Source organism: Maylandia zebra, linkage group LG15 (genome assembly GCF_041146795.1).
Source record: "Maylandia zebra isolate NMK-2024a linkage group LG15, Mzebra_GT3a, whole genome shotgun sequence".
NCBI classification, from domain to species: domain Eukaryota; kingdom Metazoa; phylum Chordata; class Actinopteri; order Cichliformes; family Cichlidae; genus Maylandia; species Maylandia zebra.
In genome coordinates, this window is record NC_135181.1 from 13,379,247 (window position 1) to 13,398,278 (window position 19,032).

General features: G+C 43.5%; 3 protein-coding genes across 5 annotated transcripts; all 3 read right to left on the reverse strand.

Annotated features, from left to right (window-relative positions):
* Nucleotides 1-1,664: 1,664 nt before the first annotated feature.
* LOC143412771 (ubiquitin carboxyl-terminal hydrolase 37-like) lies at nucleotides 1,665-3,881 on the reverse strand. The gene is made up of 9 exons (XM_076874559.1): nucleotides 3,755-3,881; nucleotides 3,539-3,662; nucleotides 3,304-3,455; nucleotides 3,099-3,198; nucleotides 2,911-2,987; nucleotides 2,629-2,737; nucleotides 2,475-2,532; nucleotides 2,156-2,313; nucleotides 1,665-2,076 (listed from the first exon to the last, which is right to left on the reverse strand). Exons 1-9 carry the CDS (start codon nucleotides 3,856-3,858, stop codon nucleotides 2,059-2,061), a joined length of 900 nt encoding a protein of 299 aa, XP_076730674.1. The 5' UTR covers nucleotides 3,859-3,881; the 3' UTR covers nucleotides 1,665-2,058.
* Nucleotides 3,882-6,027: 2,146 nt separating this feature from the next.
* LOC101486850 (ubiquitin carboxyl-terminal hydrolase 37-like) lies at nucleotides 6,028-14,785 on the reverse strand. 3 transcript variants are annotated; one of them, XR_013093136.1, is made up of 15 exons: nucleotides 14,660-14,785; nucleotides 14,406-14,555; nucleotides 14,121-14,261; nucleotides 13,932-13,997; nucleotides 13,703-13,834; nucleotides 13,487-13,610; nucleotides 13,252-13,403; nucleotides 13,047-13,146; nucleotides 12,859-12,935; nucleotides 12,577-12,685; nucleotides 12,423-12,480; nucleotides 12,104-12,261; nucleotides 11,961-12,024; nucleotides 6,433-6,488; nucleotides 6,028-6,108 (listed from the first exon to the last, which is right to left on the reverse strand). XR_013093136.1 is itself a non-coding variant. In XM_076873938.1 (13 exons), exons 1-13 carry the CDS (start codon nucleotides 14,776-14,778, stop codon nucleotides 12,007-12,009), a joined length of 1,401 nt encoding a protein of 466 aa, XP_076730053.1. In that variant the 5' UTR covers nucleotides 14,779-14,785; the 3' UTR covers nucleotides 11,372-12,006. The 3 variants fall into 3 exon arrangements, 2 of the variants coding, with proteins under 2 accessions (XP_076730053.1, XP_076730051.1); XM_076873938.1 differs by lacking the exons at nucleotides 6,028-6,108; nucleotides 6,433-6,488 and having other exon boundaries at nucleotides 11,372-12,024; nucleotides 14,121-14,258; XM_076873936.1 differs by lacking the exons at nucleotides 6,028-6,108; nucleotides 6,433-6,488 and having other exon boundaries at nucleotides 11,372-12,024.
* Nucleotides 14,786-14,888: 103 nt separating this feature from the next.
* On the reverse strand, nucleotides 14,889-17,035 carry LOC143412757 (uncharacterized). Its single transcript, XM_076874541.1, has 8 exons — nucleotides 16,795-17,035; nucleotides 16,381-16,436; nucleotides 15,957-16,056; nucleotides 15,764-15,847; nucleotides 15,592-15,647; nucleotides 15,359-15,487; nucleotides 15,126-15,254; nucleotides 14,889-15,021 (listed from the first exon to the last, which is right to left on the reverse strand). Exons 1-8 carry the CDS (start codon nucleotides 16,819-16,821, stop codon nucleotides 14,889-14,891), a joined length of 714 nt encoding a protein of 237 aa, XP_076730656.1. The 5' UTR covers nucleotides 16,822-17,035.
* Between the last annotated feature and the right edge of the window lie 1,997 nt (nucleotides 17,036-19,032).

Sequence of the window (19,032 nt, forward strand, 5' to 3'; positions counted from 1 at the left end):
GAGTCCCCGTGTTTTTAACTAGGCGGGCGTGATTAAGGATGCCGTGCAGGTGCGTCCGCCCTCCCTGCACGGCACCGCAGACCACGCCCCACCACATACCCCCATCGCCTGATTGAGGCTGGGGAGCCATCCGGCCGAACCTACTCCCCCACCGCCAGTGGGAGAGGGAATCAGCCCGGACAGCTGGCGCCCCCAGGCCCCGGCCAAGCGACGGGGAGGTGCGAGTTCAGGTGGCCGCCCGCGAATCCAGCGGTGCAGGCCAAGCTGGTTCGGAAGTCGGACGCGTGGCGTGTGCACCCGGCGCGGCCGGCACAGTCGTGAGCCCCAGCTCACAGGTGGCTGGGCAGAGGTGTGGCGTGTACTGGCCTCTGGTGGTGGTGAGGCCGATCTGGTGAGCACGGCGATCTCAAGCGTGGCACACGCCTCGCTCGCCAGTTCCACTCAAGCAGGCTCCCCTGGCACGGGGACCTCCAGCTCCTTGCGCGGTCCATCCGTCACTGCCGTCGCTCCCCGCTGGAGCAGCCCATCGCGCGACTCCTCCGTCACTACTACTCCCTCCGCCGCCGCCTGCTCCCGCTGGGCGGCCGCCATTTCGGCCACCATCTGGGCCAGCTCCTCCATTCCCTGGCTCCGATACGGACCCGCCGTGCTGCCTCCTGGGTTTCGGCACCAATGTGGCGAGAATAAGGCACGGCGGGACCACGGAGTATCATTCGGAGCCATCTTTATTTACATCTCACCACAACAATCCCCAAACCCCTGAGTCCCCGTGTTTTTAACTAGGCGGGCGTGATTAAGGATGCCGTGCAGGTGCGTCCGCCCTCCCTGCACGGCACCGCAGACCACGCCCCACCACAATGTTATAAAAGGTACAATTAAAGATTTTCATGGATTTTTCAAGGATAAATGTCTAATTTGATCAAAAGTTCTATATGCCATTTCTGGAGAGAGTGCAGTGGAAATGTTGTCACTTTTGGACTTTGCTACTTGCAGCTAAACATTTGCAGCTAAATAATGTATAATGTAAGCAGAAACTGCAACTGAATGAGGGAATATTTGTCTAAAAACTTAAACTGAACTAGAAGGGTACCAGTGCTCCAGCTTACCATCTTTACCTGAGTAAATCTGTTTGTTGAACAATCTAAATGGTTGATTCAGAAACTTCTGTGACATCAACTTAACTGAGACTCATTACAAATTTCACAAAACACAGTTGAATACTTAGTTAATTAGTTTTTATTAGTTATTTTTGTTTTTGTTGTTACGTTAATTTTAATAAAAAATAAATAAATAAGTAAATAATTGTCATGGTCCCCGTGCCTGCCCAGCCGGCCTCACAAGGCTACACTTGTGTTTTTTTTCTCTTTCTCCCCCTATCTCTCTGCCTGGGCGGAGCTCACAGCTGGCTCCCGCCCTTGGCTCTCACAGCTGTTGGCGATCAGCTGATTATCCGTCTTCTATTTGAGGCTGGGTCACAGATCCTCTCATCGCGGGATGATTGCGCTACTGACGTTAGTCTACCTTTCCAGCTCCCGTGGTCTTACACCTTTATGCCTTCGTGATTTGTGAGTGATATCTCCCTTTCCCTGTTCCAGCTTATCTTCCCGGACCTGTGACCTCCCCGCGGTACGAACGTGTGTGAGGACGTGAGCGAGCGTGAGAGAGAGCCTTCCCCTAATCCCCTGGAACCCTGAATTTCCCGTCACTGTATATATTATTGCACGGGTGTGTAAATAAATTGTGTTTTGAGACATCAACCTGCTCTGCGCTTGAGTCCCTGCTTTCAGCCCGTGACAATAATATCTTTATTTTATTTTATTATTAATTTATTTGTTGTTCCCAGAGAGCAAGCCAAACACTGGTCCTGACTATCTCTAGTAGTGGTGCACTACTAGTGAATGACCGGTGAATGTGGGGCGACGGTGGCAAGAAAAAACTCCCTCCTGGAGGAAGAAATCTTGGGAGGAACCAGGCTCTCTGGGAGGACCCTTCCTCCTAAGGGCAATACTTACCAGCGGTCTGAGACGACGGTTGTTCCTTCTCAGCACGATGATGGCTCTAACTTGCTTCCACACCCTGTTTTAGAATGAAGAGAAAAATGATTAACAAGGTAATAGGACATTTCAAAATTCTCTCAGCTGCTGTGTCTTCTTACGTTTCTCTTGTAAAACAGGATGTAGGCAGACTGCTGCTGTTCCTCAAAAACTGCCGATCCAGTTGTGTGGAGCACCCGTGCATCATTATAGGTGAGCCAATGATCTGATGTAGACTGTGGGCTCTCCTCAGGATGCACAGAATGACAGATGTAGTGTCCTAAGATCACATTAAGACAAATGAATCCAACTTCTAAAAGTCAACTGATTCAAGCAAACAGTGGTTTGGACTTAGTGCTTCTTAAAAGATCAAAAGCTTTTGTGTGTGAGTCCTTCACTCAAAAGTAGCATTTTCTGTTTGTAACAAGTCAGTTGTTTTACCTGATTCTATGCCTCCATAGTGACTAATGATGCTTATGAGTTCATAACGGCCATCACCCTGAGAAGGAACAAATCCAAAGATCAGTTTCATAAAGTCTCACATCAGTGCGATAATTAAGCTGATTCTCTGAGATGTTCTGCAGTCTGTTTTTACCTGTTTGGATGACACCACCAAGTCCCTCTGCAGCCTGACGGGGTCATTCACCTTCTGAAGCTTGTGGGTTTTTGTAAAGCCAAACCTCTTCAGGTGAAAGATGAGAACTCTGGCAGAAAAGAAAAAAAAACCCAAGGTACAAAATAAGAAGAATGAGTGTCAAACACAAACCGAAGATGGGAGAAAATGACTGCTCAAGTGTTGTCTTAAAAACTCTGATGTTTAGTGCGCCACAGTTTGGAAATCAGGTCAGTCGATCAATTCTGATGTGACCTTACTCACCTTGGCAGTGTATCAAAAGACTGCTTCACTTCCGAGGTCGTCCCTCCACAGTCACAGGTAAATTCGATTTTTTGTTCCTAAACAACGGCAAAGAGAAAACAGGCTTTATGGTAGAAAAAAAAAATCACAACCTATGCACACACACAAGATCAGTGATACTACATCTCTACTGGAATTTGTGATCTTACCTTCAAGTATGTCCCTAACATGTCCTCAACAGACCCCTCTGGAACCAGGTCAAGGGACAAGCTTGTAAATTCCTCCTGTTGTGATGACTGGTGACCGCAGCTACACATTTAAGGAGTAACGTAGTTAAAGTAACGATCAAGTAGGTGGAAAAGAGGTATATGAAAATGTTGCAATCAGCCCTGTGTTTCTGAAAGACTGGCTTACCTCTTGCATGTCCTCATGTTTTCCATTTTGAAAACATGATGGTCTTCTACTGGGCAGGTATAACTTCGGCCCAGGAGAGCTGCTTCCCTCTTCAGGTGAGGTGAGAGGCTTTTCACCTCATTGAGGAAAAAGGTTAGGAATTCATGAGCGTCCTGAAAGAAAAACACAGAGGAGATTTAGAACATAAACATTAGAAGGTAAAGCAAAAAACAAAATGTCCAAATAGCTGACGCACTTTCTGTGCACTGCCTTCGTATTCAGGAACCTGTTGGCTGAATGCCTTCTTAAAAGACATTAGGCGGCGTTTTTTAAGGTCATAATCTCTTGATTCATGACAGTTCCTGATGTTCATGAGCCTTCTGTAAAAAGGAAAGGGTAAACAGACATTTCTGGTGTTAGATATCTTTGTTCTTCAGGTTTCTGAAGAAAGTAGAAGGTTGACGTAGCGCACCTTAAGAGCCGAGCTTCTGGGACTGCTCTCCACAAAGTCTTCTGACGGCTGACATCTCTAATGAACTCCTCATTGTTGAGGAGGCTCTGCAGGCAGGAGTTCATGTAGCAGCTGTTTACAATGTTTGGAAACCTGCCACACATACACAAAGTTTACACTATCAGTGTAAAATAACTCATTTCCACTTTGACAAAGAGAGCTTTGGTCCTCGTGCACCACGTGTACTCACCCGAAGCGGTCCACAGTCTGAACTTTCTTTTCCATTTTTTTTCTATCCTTTAAATTTTTCCCTAAACTATTGCAAAAAGGTAAAAACACAAACACACAATTAGGAAAGATGTCAAGAAGCTAAGCAGTGTATGTGCATGTATGCATGAGCTTTGAAGTTTAAACATTTTGGAGGACGTTTTTCTCTTACATGTCAAACACCTGCTCCAATCCATCCTCTTGTGCCAGAAACTCCATAAGCAAAGTGTCCCAACTCAGGTCTGATGGCTCACTATGTTCAGTGGTGTTTCTAACCTGGTTGGAACTTTCACCACATTCCTTATGGGTGCTGCTGCATGCAGAAAGAAGAAAGGAGTCAGGGATGCATAGCAAGCACAACAGGACAACAAACAAACATTGTCTCTCTGGAGAAAAGCATTCAAACATCTAATTCTTATTGTGATCAGCAATCGGCCAAAATATTAAAAGCACTTACCTGGGATTGTCTGTAGTTATGACCTGTACTAGGTCCTCTGAACTGTTCAGTGGAGGCTTGATGTCCAGTTCTTGGCCTTTTGTTTCTAGGCAGTCTTCTTTTGGTGGTGCTGCCTCGGCAGGAGTACAGTCCTGCTGCAGGTTCTTTAATCTGCAAAAATATACAAATATATAGAAGATTAAGTATCAAATCTGCAACCAGAAGGATCCCAAAAGATTTTTTCTTTAAAGTGAGAAGATTAAAGTTTCCCTTACTTGTCACTCTTTTTATCAGGTTCCCCTGTTGTTTCTGGAGCAACCAGTTCTCGACCTTTTGTTTCTAGGCAGTCTTCTTTTGGTGGTGCTGCCTCGGCAGGTGTACAGTCCTGCTGCATGTTCTTTAATCTGCAAAAATATACAAATATATAGAAGATTAAGTATCAAATCTGCAACCAGAAGGATCCCAAAAGAATTTTTCTTTAAAGTGAGAAGATTAAAGTTTCCCTTACTTGTCACTCTTTTTATCAGGTTCCCCTGTTGTTTCTGGAGCAACCAGTTCTCGACCTTTTGTTTCTAGGCAGTCTTCTTTTGGTGGTGCTGCCTCGGCAGGTGTACAGTCCTGCTGCATGTTCTTTAATCTGCAAAAATATACAAATATATAGAAGATTAAGTATCAAATCTGCAACCAGAAGGATCCCAAAAGAATTTTTCTTTAAAGTGAGAAGATTAAAGTTTCCCTTACTTGTCACTCTTTTTATCAGGTTCCCCTGTTGTTTCTGGAGCAACCAGTTCTCGACCTTTTGTTTCTAGGCAGTCTTCTTTTGGTGGTGCTGCCTCGGCAGGTGTACAGTCCTGCTGCAGGTTCTTTAATCTGCAAAAATATACAAATATATAGAAGATTAAGTATCAAATCTGCAACCAGAAGGATCCCAAAAGATTTTTTCTTTAAAGTGAGAAGATTAAAGTTTCCCTTACTTGTCACTCTTTTTATCAGGTTCCCCTGTTGTTTCTGAAGCAACCAGTTCTCGACCTTTTGTTTCTAGGCAGTCTTCTTTTGGTGGTGCTGCCTCGGCAGGTGTACAGTCCTGCTGCATGTTCTTTAATCTGCAAAAATATACAAATATATAGAAGATTAAGTATCAAATCTGCAACCAGAAGGATCCCAAAAGATTTTTTCTTTAAAGTGAGAGGATTAAAGTTTCCCTTACTTGTCACTCTTTTTATCAGGTTCCCCTGTTGTTTCTGGAGCAACCTGGTTTCTTCTCTGTAGAAAGAAACCAAAAGACAGGACATAGCTGTGTGCTTCATTGCTCTTAATTGCTCCCATTTCATTGTGATGAATAAATGCTTGATGATAGTGACTCTTTCCATAAAACATACCTTCCAGAATTTGAAAATAGACCAGCGGGACTTTTTCTGTGGCTTTACAGTGGGGGTCTCTGCCTCTGTATCGCTGTCAGTTTCCTGTAGAGAACGAACAAACATAATGTTATTAAAAAAGAAAAGTCACTTAAAATTAACAAATACATTTTAAGGAAAATATGCATTTCATATGTCTTCTGTAAAAGCAAACCGAGAAACAGCAGAAGAAGTGTCTCCATTTTATTTTCTTCTTCTTCTTTATACCATTTTCATGGTTAGGTGTTGTGGCAGCAACAGAAGCATCCGGGACGCTGATCGAGGACAAAAGTGTAAATGTTATTTTTCAAAGTGGAAATTTTTAACAAGGAGCGCATCCTGGATATTGCAAATAAAAAATAATAACTGTTATGAAATACCAAAATGAACAAAATCATGTATTTTGTACATTTACACTCTATATTTTCAACTAATCTCTGAATCGATATAAATAATAGACAAAACTAGAAGTAGTAAAAACGATATAAACACACAAGGCGGAAGAAAAACAACAATAAAAGGGAAATAAAACAGCTCACACTAAACCACTGCTATAAATATCTCCGGCAACATTGGATTAAAGAGTCACATTTCTTTACCTCTGTTGAGACGTAGAAGGAATTTCCTTCTCTGCCACGTTTTGGTTTTTTGATCTCTGTTTAGAAAGAAGAAAACCAACATCAGTAATGGCATAAAACAAACATTCCAAGGGAGGCTCTACATGAAAAGTGTCCAGTTAGAAAATTTGGTATTATTTTAGATTATTTATCAATTTAGTGAGCTATCGACTCATGAAGTGGACCGATATGAATATGTTTAAATAAATTAAAAACAATTTATTCATGCCTCAATTTGAGTTTTAAAGTTTATGGTATGAAATACAAAATACTTCATTTGGTTCAAAATTCAGTTTTTACAAAAATCATCTATGAAGCTCCATTAAAAGCTTCAAAATGCTTATTTACTGTAAGAAAATATACAGAGAAATGTGCTACAAGTCTCGTCAAACTTACCTTTCTGAGAAAAAAGCGTTTGAACATCTTTGAACCTAATTTGATCGCAGTGAAAATCTTCTGTGCTATGCAAAAGTTCAACTGAAAACAAGTTCAATAGTTGTATATTTATAAGCTTTCAGCATAGAATGTTCATACCCTGAACATATGTCATCATAATGTATGGGGCTAGTTTGCATATTTTGGAATGTATGCTCATTGGAACTGTGTGGTACTCGTCTCCAAGCAACCCCACTGTACATGCTTGAAATGTACAGTGCAATGTGCAAAAAATTGCAAAAATAAACAAGACAAGACAGTGCAATGGATATGTGCAAAATGCTGAGTATTGTGCAAAAGTAACTTGGTGTGTGTGTGTGTGTGTGTGTGTGTGTGTGTGTGTGGAGCAGGGCGATATGACCAAAAATATTTATCACGATATACATTTGAAAATTTGCGATAACGATATAACTGACGATATAACTGACACTAGACAAAATACTTTACAACTCCACGACTTTATTAGTGCAAAAAAACCATCAATGTATTTTCACTTAAACAAGCAGCTGTTTTTATGTGCATTAAAGTTATATAAAAATGTAACAATGCAAATTCCTTGCTGACAGTTTAACCAAAAGGCATTTCCAGTGGAAATTGGCCGACATATCCTGAGCATAACAATGTATAATATCCACTAAACTTAAAAAGAGGTTATACACACACAATACAGTAATATTATGTTGAAGCACAGTACGTATCACTCCGCGAGGCGCCTGCCTAATATAGCCGTAATGCTCCACTTTCGCTCTTCTCATTCTGTGTCGCCGCCATGTGCGTATGTAAACATAGGCACTGCGCATGCGCGTTTTACCCATATTCTATCACGATATTTCATTTTCCTATCGTTGCCCAAAATTACACCGGTATTACCGTGAACGGTATGATATAGCCCAGCCCTATATGTGTGTGTGTGTGTGTGTGAGATACTGCAGATAAGTGCTTGGTAGCGATGTGTGAAGGTGTGTGTGTGTGTGTATCAGTCCAGTCACTGAGTGTTCAGGAGTCTGACGGCTTGCTGGTACCTCTTTCGAGAAGGCAGCAGGGTGAAGAGTGTGTGAGGTCCTCCATAATGCTGGTGGCTTTGCGGATGGAGCGGGTGCTAAAAGTGTCCATGATGGAGGGGAGAGGGGCTCCAATGATCTTCTCAGCTGCTCTCACTATTAGTTGTAGGGTACTGCGATCTGATACGGTGCAGTTACCATACTAGATAGTGATGCAGCTGCTCAGGACGCTCTCGATAATCCCTCTGTAGAAGGTGGTGAGAATGGATGGTGAGAGATGGGCTTTCCTCAGCTTCCGCAAGAAGTAGAGATGCTGTTGGGCCTCCTTAGTTATGGAGCTTGGGTTAAGGGACCAGAAAAGGTTCTCCGCCAGGTGGACATCAAGGAATTTGGTGCTCTTGACGACCTCCAAAGAGGATCCAGTGATGTTAAGTGGGAAGTGAGCTCTCTGTGCTCTCCTGAAGTCAACAATCATCTCTTTTGTTTTGTCCACGTTCACAGACAGGTTGTTGACCCTACATCTCTACAGATGGCCCCTAGCGCAACCCTTCAGCCTACTAGTAATTGCACCTATTGTACAAAAGGGTTAGGGTTGTGTATGGGATTTCCTATGCCCCCTGAATGCACCATCGGGGTGCATGTCCGCAACTTTAGTTCAGAGACAAACGGCAGCCAAACAACGGACAGTGTGTGCGTTCATAAGACCGTAAGTTAATGTTTTACTTCACTCAGTTGTGTTGGTGTTCAGCCATGAGTGTATTTGATGACTTACCAGCAGTTTCTGCTTCTGTTTATGTGACATTATGTGTGTTGGTGGCCAGGGAAGGAACGTGCCCTCCGGTTGTTGCAAGTGGCTGCCATCAGTCTCTCCAGAAGACCATCACAGCAACTTTCATGGGGCAAATGGGGCTGGAGGACCAGTCCTCTGCCTAAACCAGGTGGCTGCAGCCTGGCCCCACACTTAGAAAGGCTGGATTGCTGAAAATGGTAGTGCTAGAGAAATTTGTGGGGGGGGGCTACCGGCCAGGACAGTGAAGTGAGTCTGCTATCACTAGCCGGTGAACCTCGAAACTGCCATCACCCTGGCCAAAGACCAGCTGGCGACCTGTCCGGCTCAGTCATGGATATTCACAAATACCCCATAGTACTGGTGGAAATGAAAGATCGGGGGGAAATGCATAGAGTAACGGCTGCGGTTAGCTGGCGGCTAGCATACCCCTTAAATCTCAAAACTGATTGGTTGGGGTTTGGTAGCTCAATAGGGCAGTATGCTGGGCTGCACACACAGCCAATAGGGACACGTGGCGTTTGGGCCGCGTTCAGCTTGCCGGTTCCAGCAATTCGCTACACAGAAGATAATGGCACTATGCAATTCGCCCTTTGATCAAATGATGAGAGCTGATAGTCAAATAGTGCGCCCTGACATTTCCACATTTTGTAACGACAGACCATGTTGAGCGTGTCGTGACACTTGTAAAATGGAAGAACACATCTACTTGTTGGTCGCAGAAGAGCCACTGAGAAATGATTTTTTTAGGTGGCTCGTTACAACTCGATGGCTGGTCACCTGGAATAAGATAAGACTCTGGACCCAAAAATTGACCGATTTTACTGGCCAAGAATCTGTTTGGATGTGCGCTGATGTTGTGCGTCCAGTGGTGTCAGCTGGTGAACCAGCTGGCCATTCCAAAAGTGCCTTTATGCCCTTACTGCCCTTAATGGAGGTACCATTTGAGCACATTGGCATGGACCTCATCTGACCATTTTATCGACGAGAAAAAGTAAATCTTTCGTTCAGCTGTTGTTAACTGATCTTGACTTTGTTAATTAAACGTTGTAAACCTGCTTTCAGTGTGTCCTGTACATGAGTTCTTTCAGTAAACCACAGCACGGTGTGTTTTTTGAGCTGATGAAGTTAAGCCAAAACAAGAAACATGCAGCAGGAGACAGTAACTTGTTAAAATGTTTGTGGCGAGAATAAGGCACGGCGGGACCACGGAGTATCATTCGGAGCCATCTTTATTTACATCTCACCACAACAATCCCCAAACCCCCGAGTCCCCGTGTTTTTAACTAGGCGGGCGTGATTAAGGATGCCGTGCAGGTGCGTCCGCCCTCCCTGCACGGCACCGCAGACCACGCCCCACCACATACCCCCATCGCCTGATTGAGGCTGGGGAGCCATCCGGCCGAACCTACTCCCCCACCGCCAGTGGGAGAGGGAATCAGCCCGGACAGCTGGCGCCCCCAGGCCCCGGCCAAGCGACGGGGAGGTGCGAGTTCAGGTGGCCGCCCGCGAATCCAGCGGTGCAGGCCAAGCTGGTTCGGAAGTCGGACGCGTGGCGTGTGCACCCGGCGCGGCCGGCACAGTCGTGAGCCCCAGCTCACAGGTGGCTGGGCAGAGGTGTGGCGTGTACTGGCCTCTGGTGGTGGTGAGGCCGATCTGGTGAGCACGGCGATCTCAAGCGTGGCACACGCCTCGCTCGCCAGTTCCACTCGAGCAGGCTCCCCTGGCACGGGGACCTCCAGCTCCTTGCGCGGTCCATCCGTCACTGCCGTCGCTCCCCGCTGGAGCAGCCCATCGCGCGACTCCTCCGTCGTCACTACTACTCCCTCCGCCGCCGCCTGCTCCCGCTGGGCGGCCACCATTTCGGCCACCATCTGGGCCAGCTCCTCCATTCCCTGGCTCCGATACGGACCCGCCGTGCTGCCTCCTGGGTTTCGGCACCAATGTGGCGAGAATAAGGCACGGCGGGACCACGGAGTATCATTCGGAGCCATCTTTATTTACATCTCACCACAACAATCCCCAAACCCCTGAGTCCCCGTGTTTTTAACTAGGCGGGCGTGATTAAGGATGCCGTGCAGGTGCGTCCGCCCTCCCTGCACGGCACCGCAGACCACGCCCCACCACAATGTTATAAAAGGTACAATTAAAGATTTTCATGGATTTTTCAAGGATAAATGTCTAATTTGATCAAAAGTTCTATATGCCATTTCTGGAGAGAGTGCAGTGGAAATGTTGTCACTTTTGGACTTTGCTACTTGCAGCTAAACATTTGCAGCTAAATAATGTATAATGTAAGCAGAAACTGCAACTGAATGAGGGAATATTTGTCTAAAAACTTAAACTGAACTAGAAGGGTACCAGTGCTCCAGCTTACCATCTTTACCTGAGTAAATCTGTTTGTTGAACAATCTAAATGGTTGATTCAGAAACTTCTGTGACATCAACTTAACTGAGACTCATTACAAATTTCACAAAACACAGTTGAATACTTAGTTAATTAGTTTTTATTAGTTATTTTTGTTTTTGTTGTTACGTTAATTTTAATAAAAAATAAATAAATAAGTAAATAATTGTCATGGTCCCCGTGCCTGCCCAGCCGGCCTCACAAGGCTACACTTGTGTTTTTTTTCTCTTTCTCCCCCTATCTCTCTGCCTGGGCGGAGCTCACAGCTGGCTCCCGCCCTTGGCTCTCACAGCTGTTGGCGATCAGCTGATTATCCGGCTTCTATTTGAGGCTGGGTCACAGATCCTCTCATCGCGGGATGATTGCGCTACTGACGTTAGTCTACCTTTCCAGCTCCCGTGGTCTTACACCTTTATGCCTTCGTGATTTGTGAGTGATATCTCCCTTTCCCTGTTCCAGCTTATCTTCCCGGACCTGTGACCTCCCCGCGGTACGAACGTGTGTGAGGACGTGAGCGAGCGTGAGAGAGAGAGAGCCTTCCCCTAATCCCCTGGAACCCTGAATTTCCCGTCACTGTATATATTATTGCACGGGTGTGTAAATAAATTGTGTTTTGAGACATCAACCTGCTCTGCGCTTGAGTCCCTGCTTTCAGCCCGTGACAATAATATCTTTATTTTATTTTATTATTAATTTATTTGTTGTTCCCAGAGAGCAAGCCAAACACTGGTCCTGACTATCTCTAGTAGTGGTGCACTACTAGTGAATGACCGGTGAATGTGGGGCGACGGTGGCAAGAAAAAACTCCCTCCTGGAGGAAGAAATCTTGGGAGGAACCAGGCTCTCTGGGAGGACCCTTCCTCCTAAGGGCAATACTTACCAGCGGTCTGAGACGACGGTTGTTCCTTCTCAGCACGATGATGGCTCTAACTTGCTTCCACACCCTGTTTTAGAATGAAGAGAAAAATGATTAACAAGGTAATAGGACATTTCAAAATTCTCTCAGCTGCTGTGTCTTCTTACGTTTCTCTTGTAAAACAGGATGTAGGCAGACTGCTGCTGTTCCTCAAAAACTGCCGATCCAGTTGTGTGGAGCACCCGTGCATCATTATAGGTGAGCCAATGATCTGATCTAGACTGTGGGCTCTCCTCAGGATGCACAGAATGACAGATGTAGTGTCCTAAGATCACATTAAGACAAATGAATCCAACTTCTAAAAGTCAACTGATTCAAGCAAACAGTGGTTTGGACTTAGTGCTTCTTAAAACATCAAAAGCTTTTGTGTGTGAGTCCTTCACTCAAAAGTAGCATTTTCTGTTTGTAACAAGTCAGTTGTTTTACCTGATTCTGTGCCTCCATAGTGACTAATGATGCTTATGAGTTCATAACGGCCATCACCCTGAGAAGGAACAAATCCAAAGATCAGTTTCATAAAGTCTCACATCAGTGCGATAATTAAGCTGATTCTCTGAGATGTTCTGCAGTCTGTTTTTACCTGTTTGGATGACACCACCAAGTCCCTCTGCAGCCTGACGGGGTCATTCACCTTCTGAAGCTTGTGGGTTTTTGTAAAGCCAAACCTCTTCAGGTGAAAGATGAGAACTCTGGCAGAAAAGAAAAAAAAACCCAAGGTACAAAATAAGAAGAATGAGTGTCAAACACAAACCGAAGATGGGAGAAAATGACTGCTCAAGTGTTGTCTTAAAAACTCTGATGTTTAGTGCGCCACAGTTTGGAAATCAGGTCAGTCGATCAATTCTGATGTGACCTTACTCACCTTGGCAGTGTATCAAAAGACTGCTTCAATTCCGAGGTCGTCCCTCCACAGTCACAAGTAAATTCGATTTTTTGTTCCTAAACAACGGCAAAGAGAAAACAGGCTTTATGGTAGAAAAAAAAAATCACAACCTATGCACACACACAAGATCAGTGATACTACATCTCTACTGGAATTTGTGATCTTACCTTCAAGTATGTCCCTAACATGTCCTCAACAGACCCCTCTGGAACCAGGTCAAGGGACAAGCTTGTAAATTCCTCCTGTTGTGATGACTGGTGACCGCAGCTACACATTTAAGGAGTAACGTAGTTAAAGTAACGATCAAGTAGGTGGAAAAGAGGTATATGAAAATGTTGCAATCAGCCCTGTGTTTCTGAAAGACTGGCTTACCTCTTGCATGTCCTCATGTTTTCCATTTTGAAAACATGATGGTCTTCTACTGGGCAGGTATAACTTCGGCCCAGGAGAGCTGCTTCCCTCTTCAGGTGAGGTGAGAGGCTTTTCACCTCATTGAGGAAAAAGGTTAGGAATTCATGAGCGTCCTGAAAGAAAAACACAGAGGAGATTTAGAACATAAACATTAGAAGGTAAAGCAAAAAACAAAATGTCCAAATAGCTGACGCACTTTCTGTGCACTGCCTTCGTATTCAGGAACCTGTTGGCTGAATGCCTTCTTAAAAGACATTAGGCGGCGTTTTTTAAGGTCATAATCTCTTGATTCATGACAGTTCCTGATGTTCATGAGCCTTCTGTAAAAAGGAAAGGGTAAACAGACATTTCTGGTGTTAGATATCTTTGTTCTTCAGGTTTCTGAAGAAAGTAGAAGGTTGACGTAGCGCACCTTAAGAGCCGAGCTTCTGGGACTGCTCTCCACAAAGTCTCCTGACGGCTGACATCTCTAATGAACTCCTCATTGTTGAAGAGGCTCTGCAGGCAGGAGTTCATGTAGCAGCTGTTTACAATGTTTGGAAACCTGCCACACATACACAAAGTTTACACTATCAGTGTAAAATAACTCATTTCCACTTTGACAAAGAGAGCTTTGGTCCTCGTGCACCACGTGTACTCACCCGAAGCGGTCCACAGTCTGAACTTTATTTTTCTTTTTTTTTCTATCCTTCAAATTTTTCCCTAAACTATTGCAAAAAGGTAAAAACACAAACACACAATTAGGAAAGATGTCAAGAAGCTAAGCAGTGTATGTGCATGTATGCATGAGCTTTGAAGTTTAAACATTTTGGAGGACGTTTTTCTCTTACATGTCAAACACCTGCTCCAATCCATCCTCTTGTGCCAGAAACTCCATAAGCAAAGTGTCCCAACTCAGGTCTGATGGCTCACTATGTTCAGTGGTGTTTCTAACCTGGTTGGAACTTTCACCACATTCCTTATGGGTGCTGCTGCATGCAGAAAGAAGAAAGGAGTCAGGGATGCATAGCAAGCACAACAGGACAACAAACAAACATTGTCTCTCTGGAGAAAAGCATTCAAACATCTAATTCTTATTGTGATCAGCAATCGGCCAAAATATTAAAAGCACTTACCTGGGATTGTCTGTAGTTATGACCTGTACTAGGTCCTCTGAACTGTTCAGTGGAGGCTTGATGTCCAGTTCTTGGCCTTTTGTTTCTAGGCAGTCTTCTTTTGGTGGTGCTGCCTCAGCAAGTGTACAGTCCTGCTGCAGGTTCTTTAATCTGCAAAAATATACAAATATATAGAAGATTAAGTATCAAATCTGCAACCAGAAGGATCCCAAAAGAATTTTTCTTTAAAGTGAGAAGATTAAAGTTTCCCTTACTTGTCACTCTTTTTATCAGGTTCCCCTGTTGTTTCTGGAGCAACCAGTTCTCGACCTTTTGTTTCTAGGCAGTCTTCTTTTGGTGGTGCTGCCTCGGCAGGAGTACAGTCCTGCTGCATGTTCTTTAATCTGCAAAAATATACAAATATATAGAAGATTAAGTATCAAATCTGCAACCAGAAGGATCCCAAAAGAATTTTTCTTTAAAGTGAGAAGATTAAAGTTTCCCTTACTTGTCACTCTTTTTATCAGGTTCCCCTGTTGTTTCTGAAGCAACCAGTTCTCGACCTTTTGTTTCTAGGCAGTCTTCTTTTGGTGGTGCTGCCTCGGCAGGAGTACAGTCCTGCTGCATGTTCTTTAATCTGCAAAAATATACAAATATATAGAAGATTAAGTATCAAATCTGCAACCAGAAGGATCCCAAAAGAATTTTTCTTTAAAGTGAGAAGATTAAAGTTTCCCTTACTTGTCACTCTTTTTATCAGGTTCCCCTGTTGTTTCTGAAGCAACCAGTTCTCGACCTTTTGTTTCTAGGCAGTCTTCTTTTGGTGGTGCTGCCTCGGCAGGAGTACAGTCCTGCTGCATGTTCTTTAATCTGCAAAAATATACAAATATATAGAAGATTAAGTATCAAATCTGCAACCAGAAGGATCCCAAAAGAATTTTTCTTTAAAGTGAGAAGATTAAAGTTTCCCTTACTTGTCACTCTTTTTATCAGGTTCCCCTGTTGTTTCTGGAGCAACCAGTTCTCGACCTTTTGTTTCTAGGCAGTCTTCTTTTGGTGGTGCTGCCTTGGCAGGTGTACAGTCCTGCTGCAGGTTCTTTAATCTGCAAAAATATACAAATATATAGAAGATTAAGTATCAAATCTGCAACCAGAAGGATCCCAAAAGATTTTTTCTTTAAAGTGAGAAGATTAAAGTTTCCCTTACTTGTCACTCTTTTTATCAGGTTCCCCTGTTGTTTCTGGAGCAACCTGGTTTCTTCTCTGTAGAAAGAAACCAAAAGACAGGACATAGCTGTGTGCTTCATTGCTCTTAATTGCTCCCATTTCATTGTGATGAATAAATGCTTGATGATAGTGACTCTTTCCATAAAACATACCTTCCAGAATTTGAAAATAGACCAGCGGGACTTTTTCTGTGGCTTTACAGTGGGGGTCTCTGCCTCTGTATCGCTGTCAGTTTCCTGTAGAGAACGAACAAACATAATGTTATTAAAAAAGAAAAGTCACTTAAAATTAACAAATACATTTTAAGGAAAATATGCATTTCATATGTCTTCTGTAAAAGCAAACCGAGAAACAGCAGAAGAAGTGTCTCCATTTTATTTTCTTCTTCTTCTTTATACCATTTTCATGGTTAGGTGTTGTGGCAGCAACAGAAGCATCCGGGACGCTGATCGAGGACAAAAGTGTAAATGTTATTTTTCAAAGTGGAAATTTTTAACAAGGAGCGCATCCTGGATATTGCAAATAAAAAATAATAACTGTTATGAAATACCAAAATGAACAAAATCATGTATTTTGTACATTTACACTCTATATTTTCAACTAATCTCTGAATCGATATAAATAATAGACAAAACTAGAAGTAGTAAAAACGATATAAACACACAAGGCGGAAGAAAAACAACAATAAAAGGGAAATAAAACAGCTCACACTAAACCACTGCTATAAATATCTCCGGCAACATTGGATTAAAGAGTCACATTTCTTTACCTCTGTTGAGACGTAGAAGGAATTTCCTTCTCTGCCACGTTTTGGTTTTTTGATCTCTGTTTAGAAAGAAGAAAACCAACATCAGTAATGGCATAAAACAAACATTCCAAGGGAGGCTCTACATGAAAAGTGTCCAGTTAGAAAATTTGGTATTATTTTAGATTATTTATCAATTTAGTGAGCTATCGACTCATGAAGTGGACCGATATGAATATGTTTAAATAAATTAAAAACAATTTATTCATGCCTCAATTTGAGTTTTAAAGTTTATGGTATGAAATACAAAATACTTCATTTGGTTCAAAATTCAGTTTTTACAAAAATCATCTATGAAGCTCCATTAAAAGCTTCAAAATGCTTATTTACTGTAAGAAAATATACAGAGAAATGTGCTACAAGTCTCGTCAAACTTACCTTTCTGAGAAAAAAGCGTTTGAACATCTTTGAACCTAATTTGATCGCAGTGAAAATCTTCTGTGCTATGCAAAAGTTCAACTGAAAACAAGTTCAATAGTTGTATATTTATAAGCTTTCAGCATAGAATGTTCATACCCTGAACATATGTCATCATAATGTATGGGGCTAGTTTGCATATTTTGGAATGTATGCTCATTGGAACTGTGTGGTACTCGTCTCCAAGCAACCCCACTGTACATGCTTGAAATGTACAGTGCAATGTGCAAAAAATTGCAAAAATAAACAAGACAAGACAGTGCAATGGATATGTGCAAAATGCTGAGTATTGTGCAAAAGTAACTTGGTGTGTGTGTGTGTGTGTGTGTGTGTGTGTGTGTGTGTGTGTGTGTGTGTGTGTGTGTGTGTGGAGCAGGGTGATATGACCAAAAATATTTATCACGATATACATTTGAAAATTTGCGATAACGATATAACTGACGATATAACTGACACTAGACAAAATACTTTACAACTCCACGACTTTATTAGTGCAAAAAAACCATCAATGTATTTTCACTTAAACAAGCAGCTGTTTTTATGTGCATTAAAGTTATATAAAAATGTAACAATGCAAATTCCTTGCTGACAGTTTAACCAAAAGGCATTTCCAGTGGAAATTGGCCGACATATCCTGAGCATAACAATGTATAATATCCACTAAACTTAAAAAGAGGTTATACACACACAATACAGTAATATTATGTTGAAGCACAGTACGTATCACTCCGCGAGGCGCCTGCCTAATATAGCCGTAATGCTCCACTTTCGCTCTTCTCATTCTGTGTCGCCGCCATGTGCGTATGTAAACATAGGCACTGCGCATGCGCGTTTTACCCATATTCTATCACGATATTTCATTTTCCTATCGTTGCCCAAAATTACACCGGTATTACCGTGAACGGTATGATATAGCCCAGCCCTATATGTGTGTGTGTGTGTGTGTGTGTGTGTGTGAGATACTGCAGATAAGTGCTTGGTAGCGATGTGTGAAGGTGTGTGTGTGTGTGTATCAGTCCAGTCACTGAGTGTTCAGGAGTCTGACGGCTTGCTGGTACCTCTTTCGAGAAGGCAGCAGGGTGAAGAGTGTGTGAGGTCCTCCATAATGCTGGTGGCTTTGCGGATGGAGCGGGTGCTAAAAGTGTCCATGATGGAGGGGAGAGGGGCTCCAATGATCTTCTCAGCTGCTCTCACTATTAGTTGTAGGGTACTGCGATCTGATACGGTGCAGTTACCATACTAGATAGTGATGCAGCTGCTCAGGACGCTCTCGATAATCCCTCTGTAGAAGGTGGTGAGAATGGATGGTGAGAGATGGGCTTTCCTCAGCTTCCGCAAGAAGTAGAGATGCTGTTGGGCCTCCTTAGTTATGGAGCTTGGGTTAAGGGACCAGAAAAGGTTCTCCGCCAGGTGGACATCAAGGAATTTGGTGCTCTTGACGACCTCCAAAGAGGATCCAGTGATGTTAAGTGGGAAGTGAGCTCTCTGTGCTCTCCTGAAGTCAACAATCATCTCTTTTGTTTTGTCCACGTTCACAGACAGGTTGTTGACCCTACATCTCTACAGATGGCCCCTAGCGCAACCCTTCAGCCTACTAGTAATTGCACCTATTGTACAAAAGGGTTAGGGTTGTGTATGGGATTTCCTATGCCCCCTGAATGCACCATCGGGGTGCATGTCCGCAACTTTAGTTCAGAGACAAACGGCAGCCAAACAACGGACAGTGTGTGCGTTCATAAGACCGTAAGTTAATGTTTTACTTCACTCAGTTGTGTTGGTGTTCAGCCATGAGTGTATTTGATGACTTACCAGCAGTTTCTGCTTCTGTTTATGTGACATTATGTGTGTTGGTGGCCAGGGAAGGAACGTGCCCTCCGGTTGTTGCAAGTGGCTGCCATCAGTCTCTCCAGAAGACCATCACAGCAACTTTCATGGGGCAAATGGGGCTGGAGGACCAGTCCTCTGCCTAAACCAGGTGGCTGCAGCCTGGCCCCACACTTAGAAAGGCTGGATTGCTGAAAATGGTAGTGCTAGAGAAATTTGTGGGGGGGGGCTACCGGCCAGGACAGTGAAGTGAGTCTGCTATCACTAGCCGGTGAACCTCGAAACTGCCATCACCCTGGCCAAAGACCAGCTGGCGACCTGTCCGGCTCAGTCATGGATATTCACAAATACCCCATAGTACTGGTGGAAATGAAA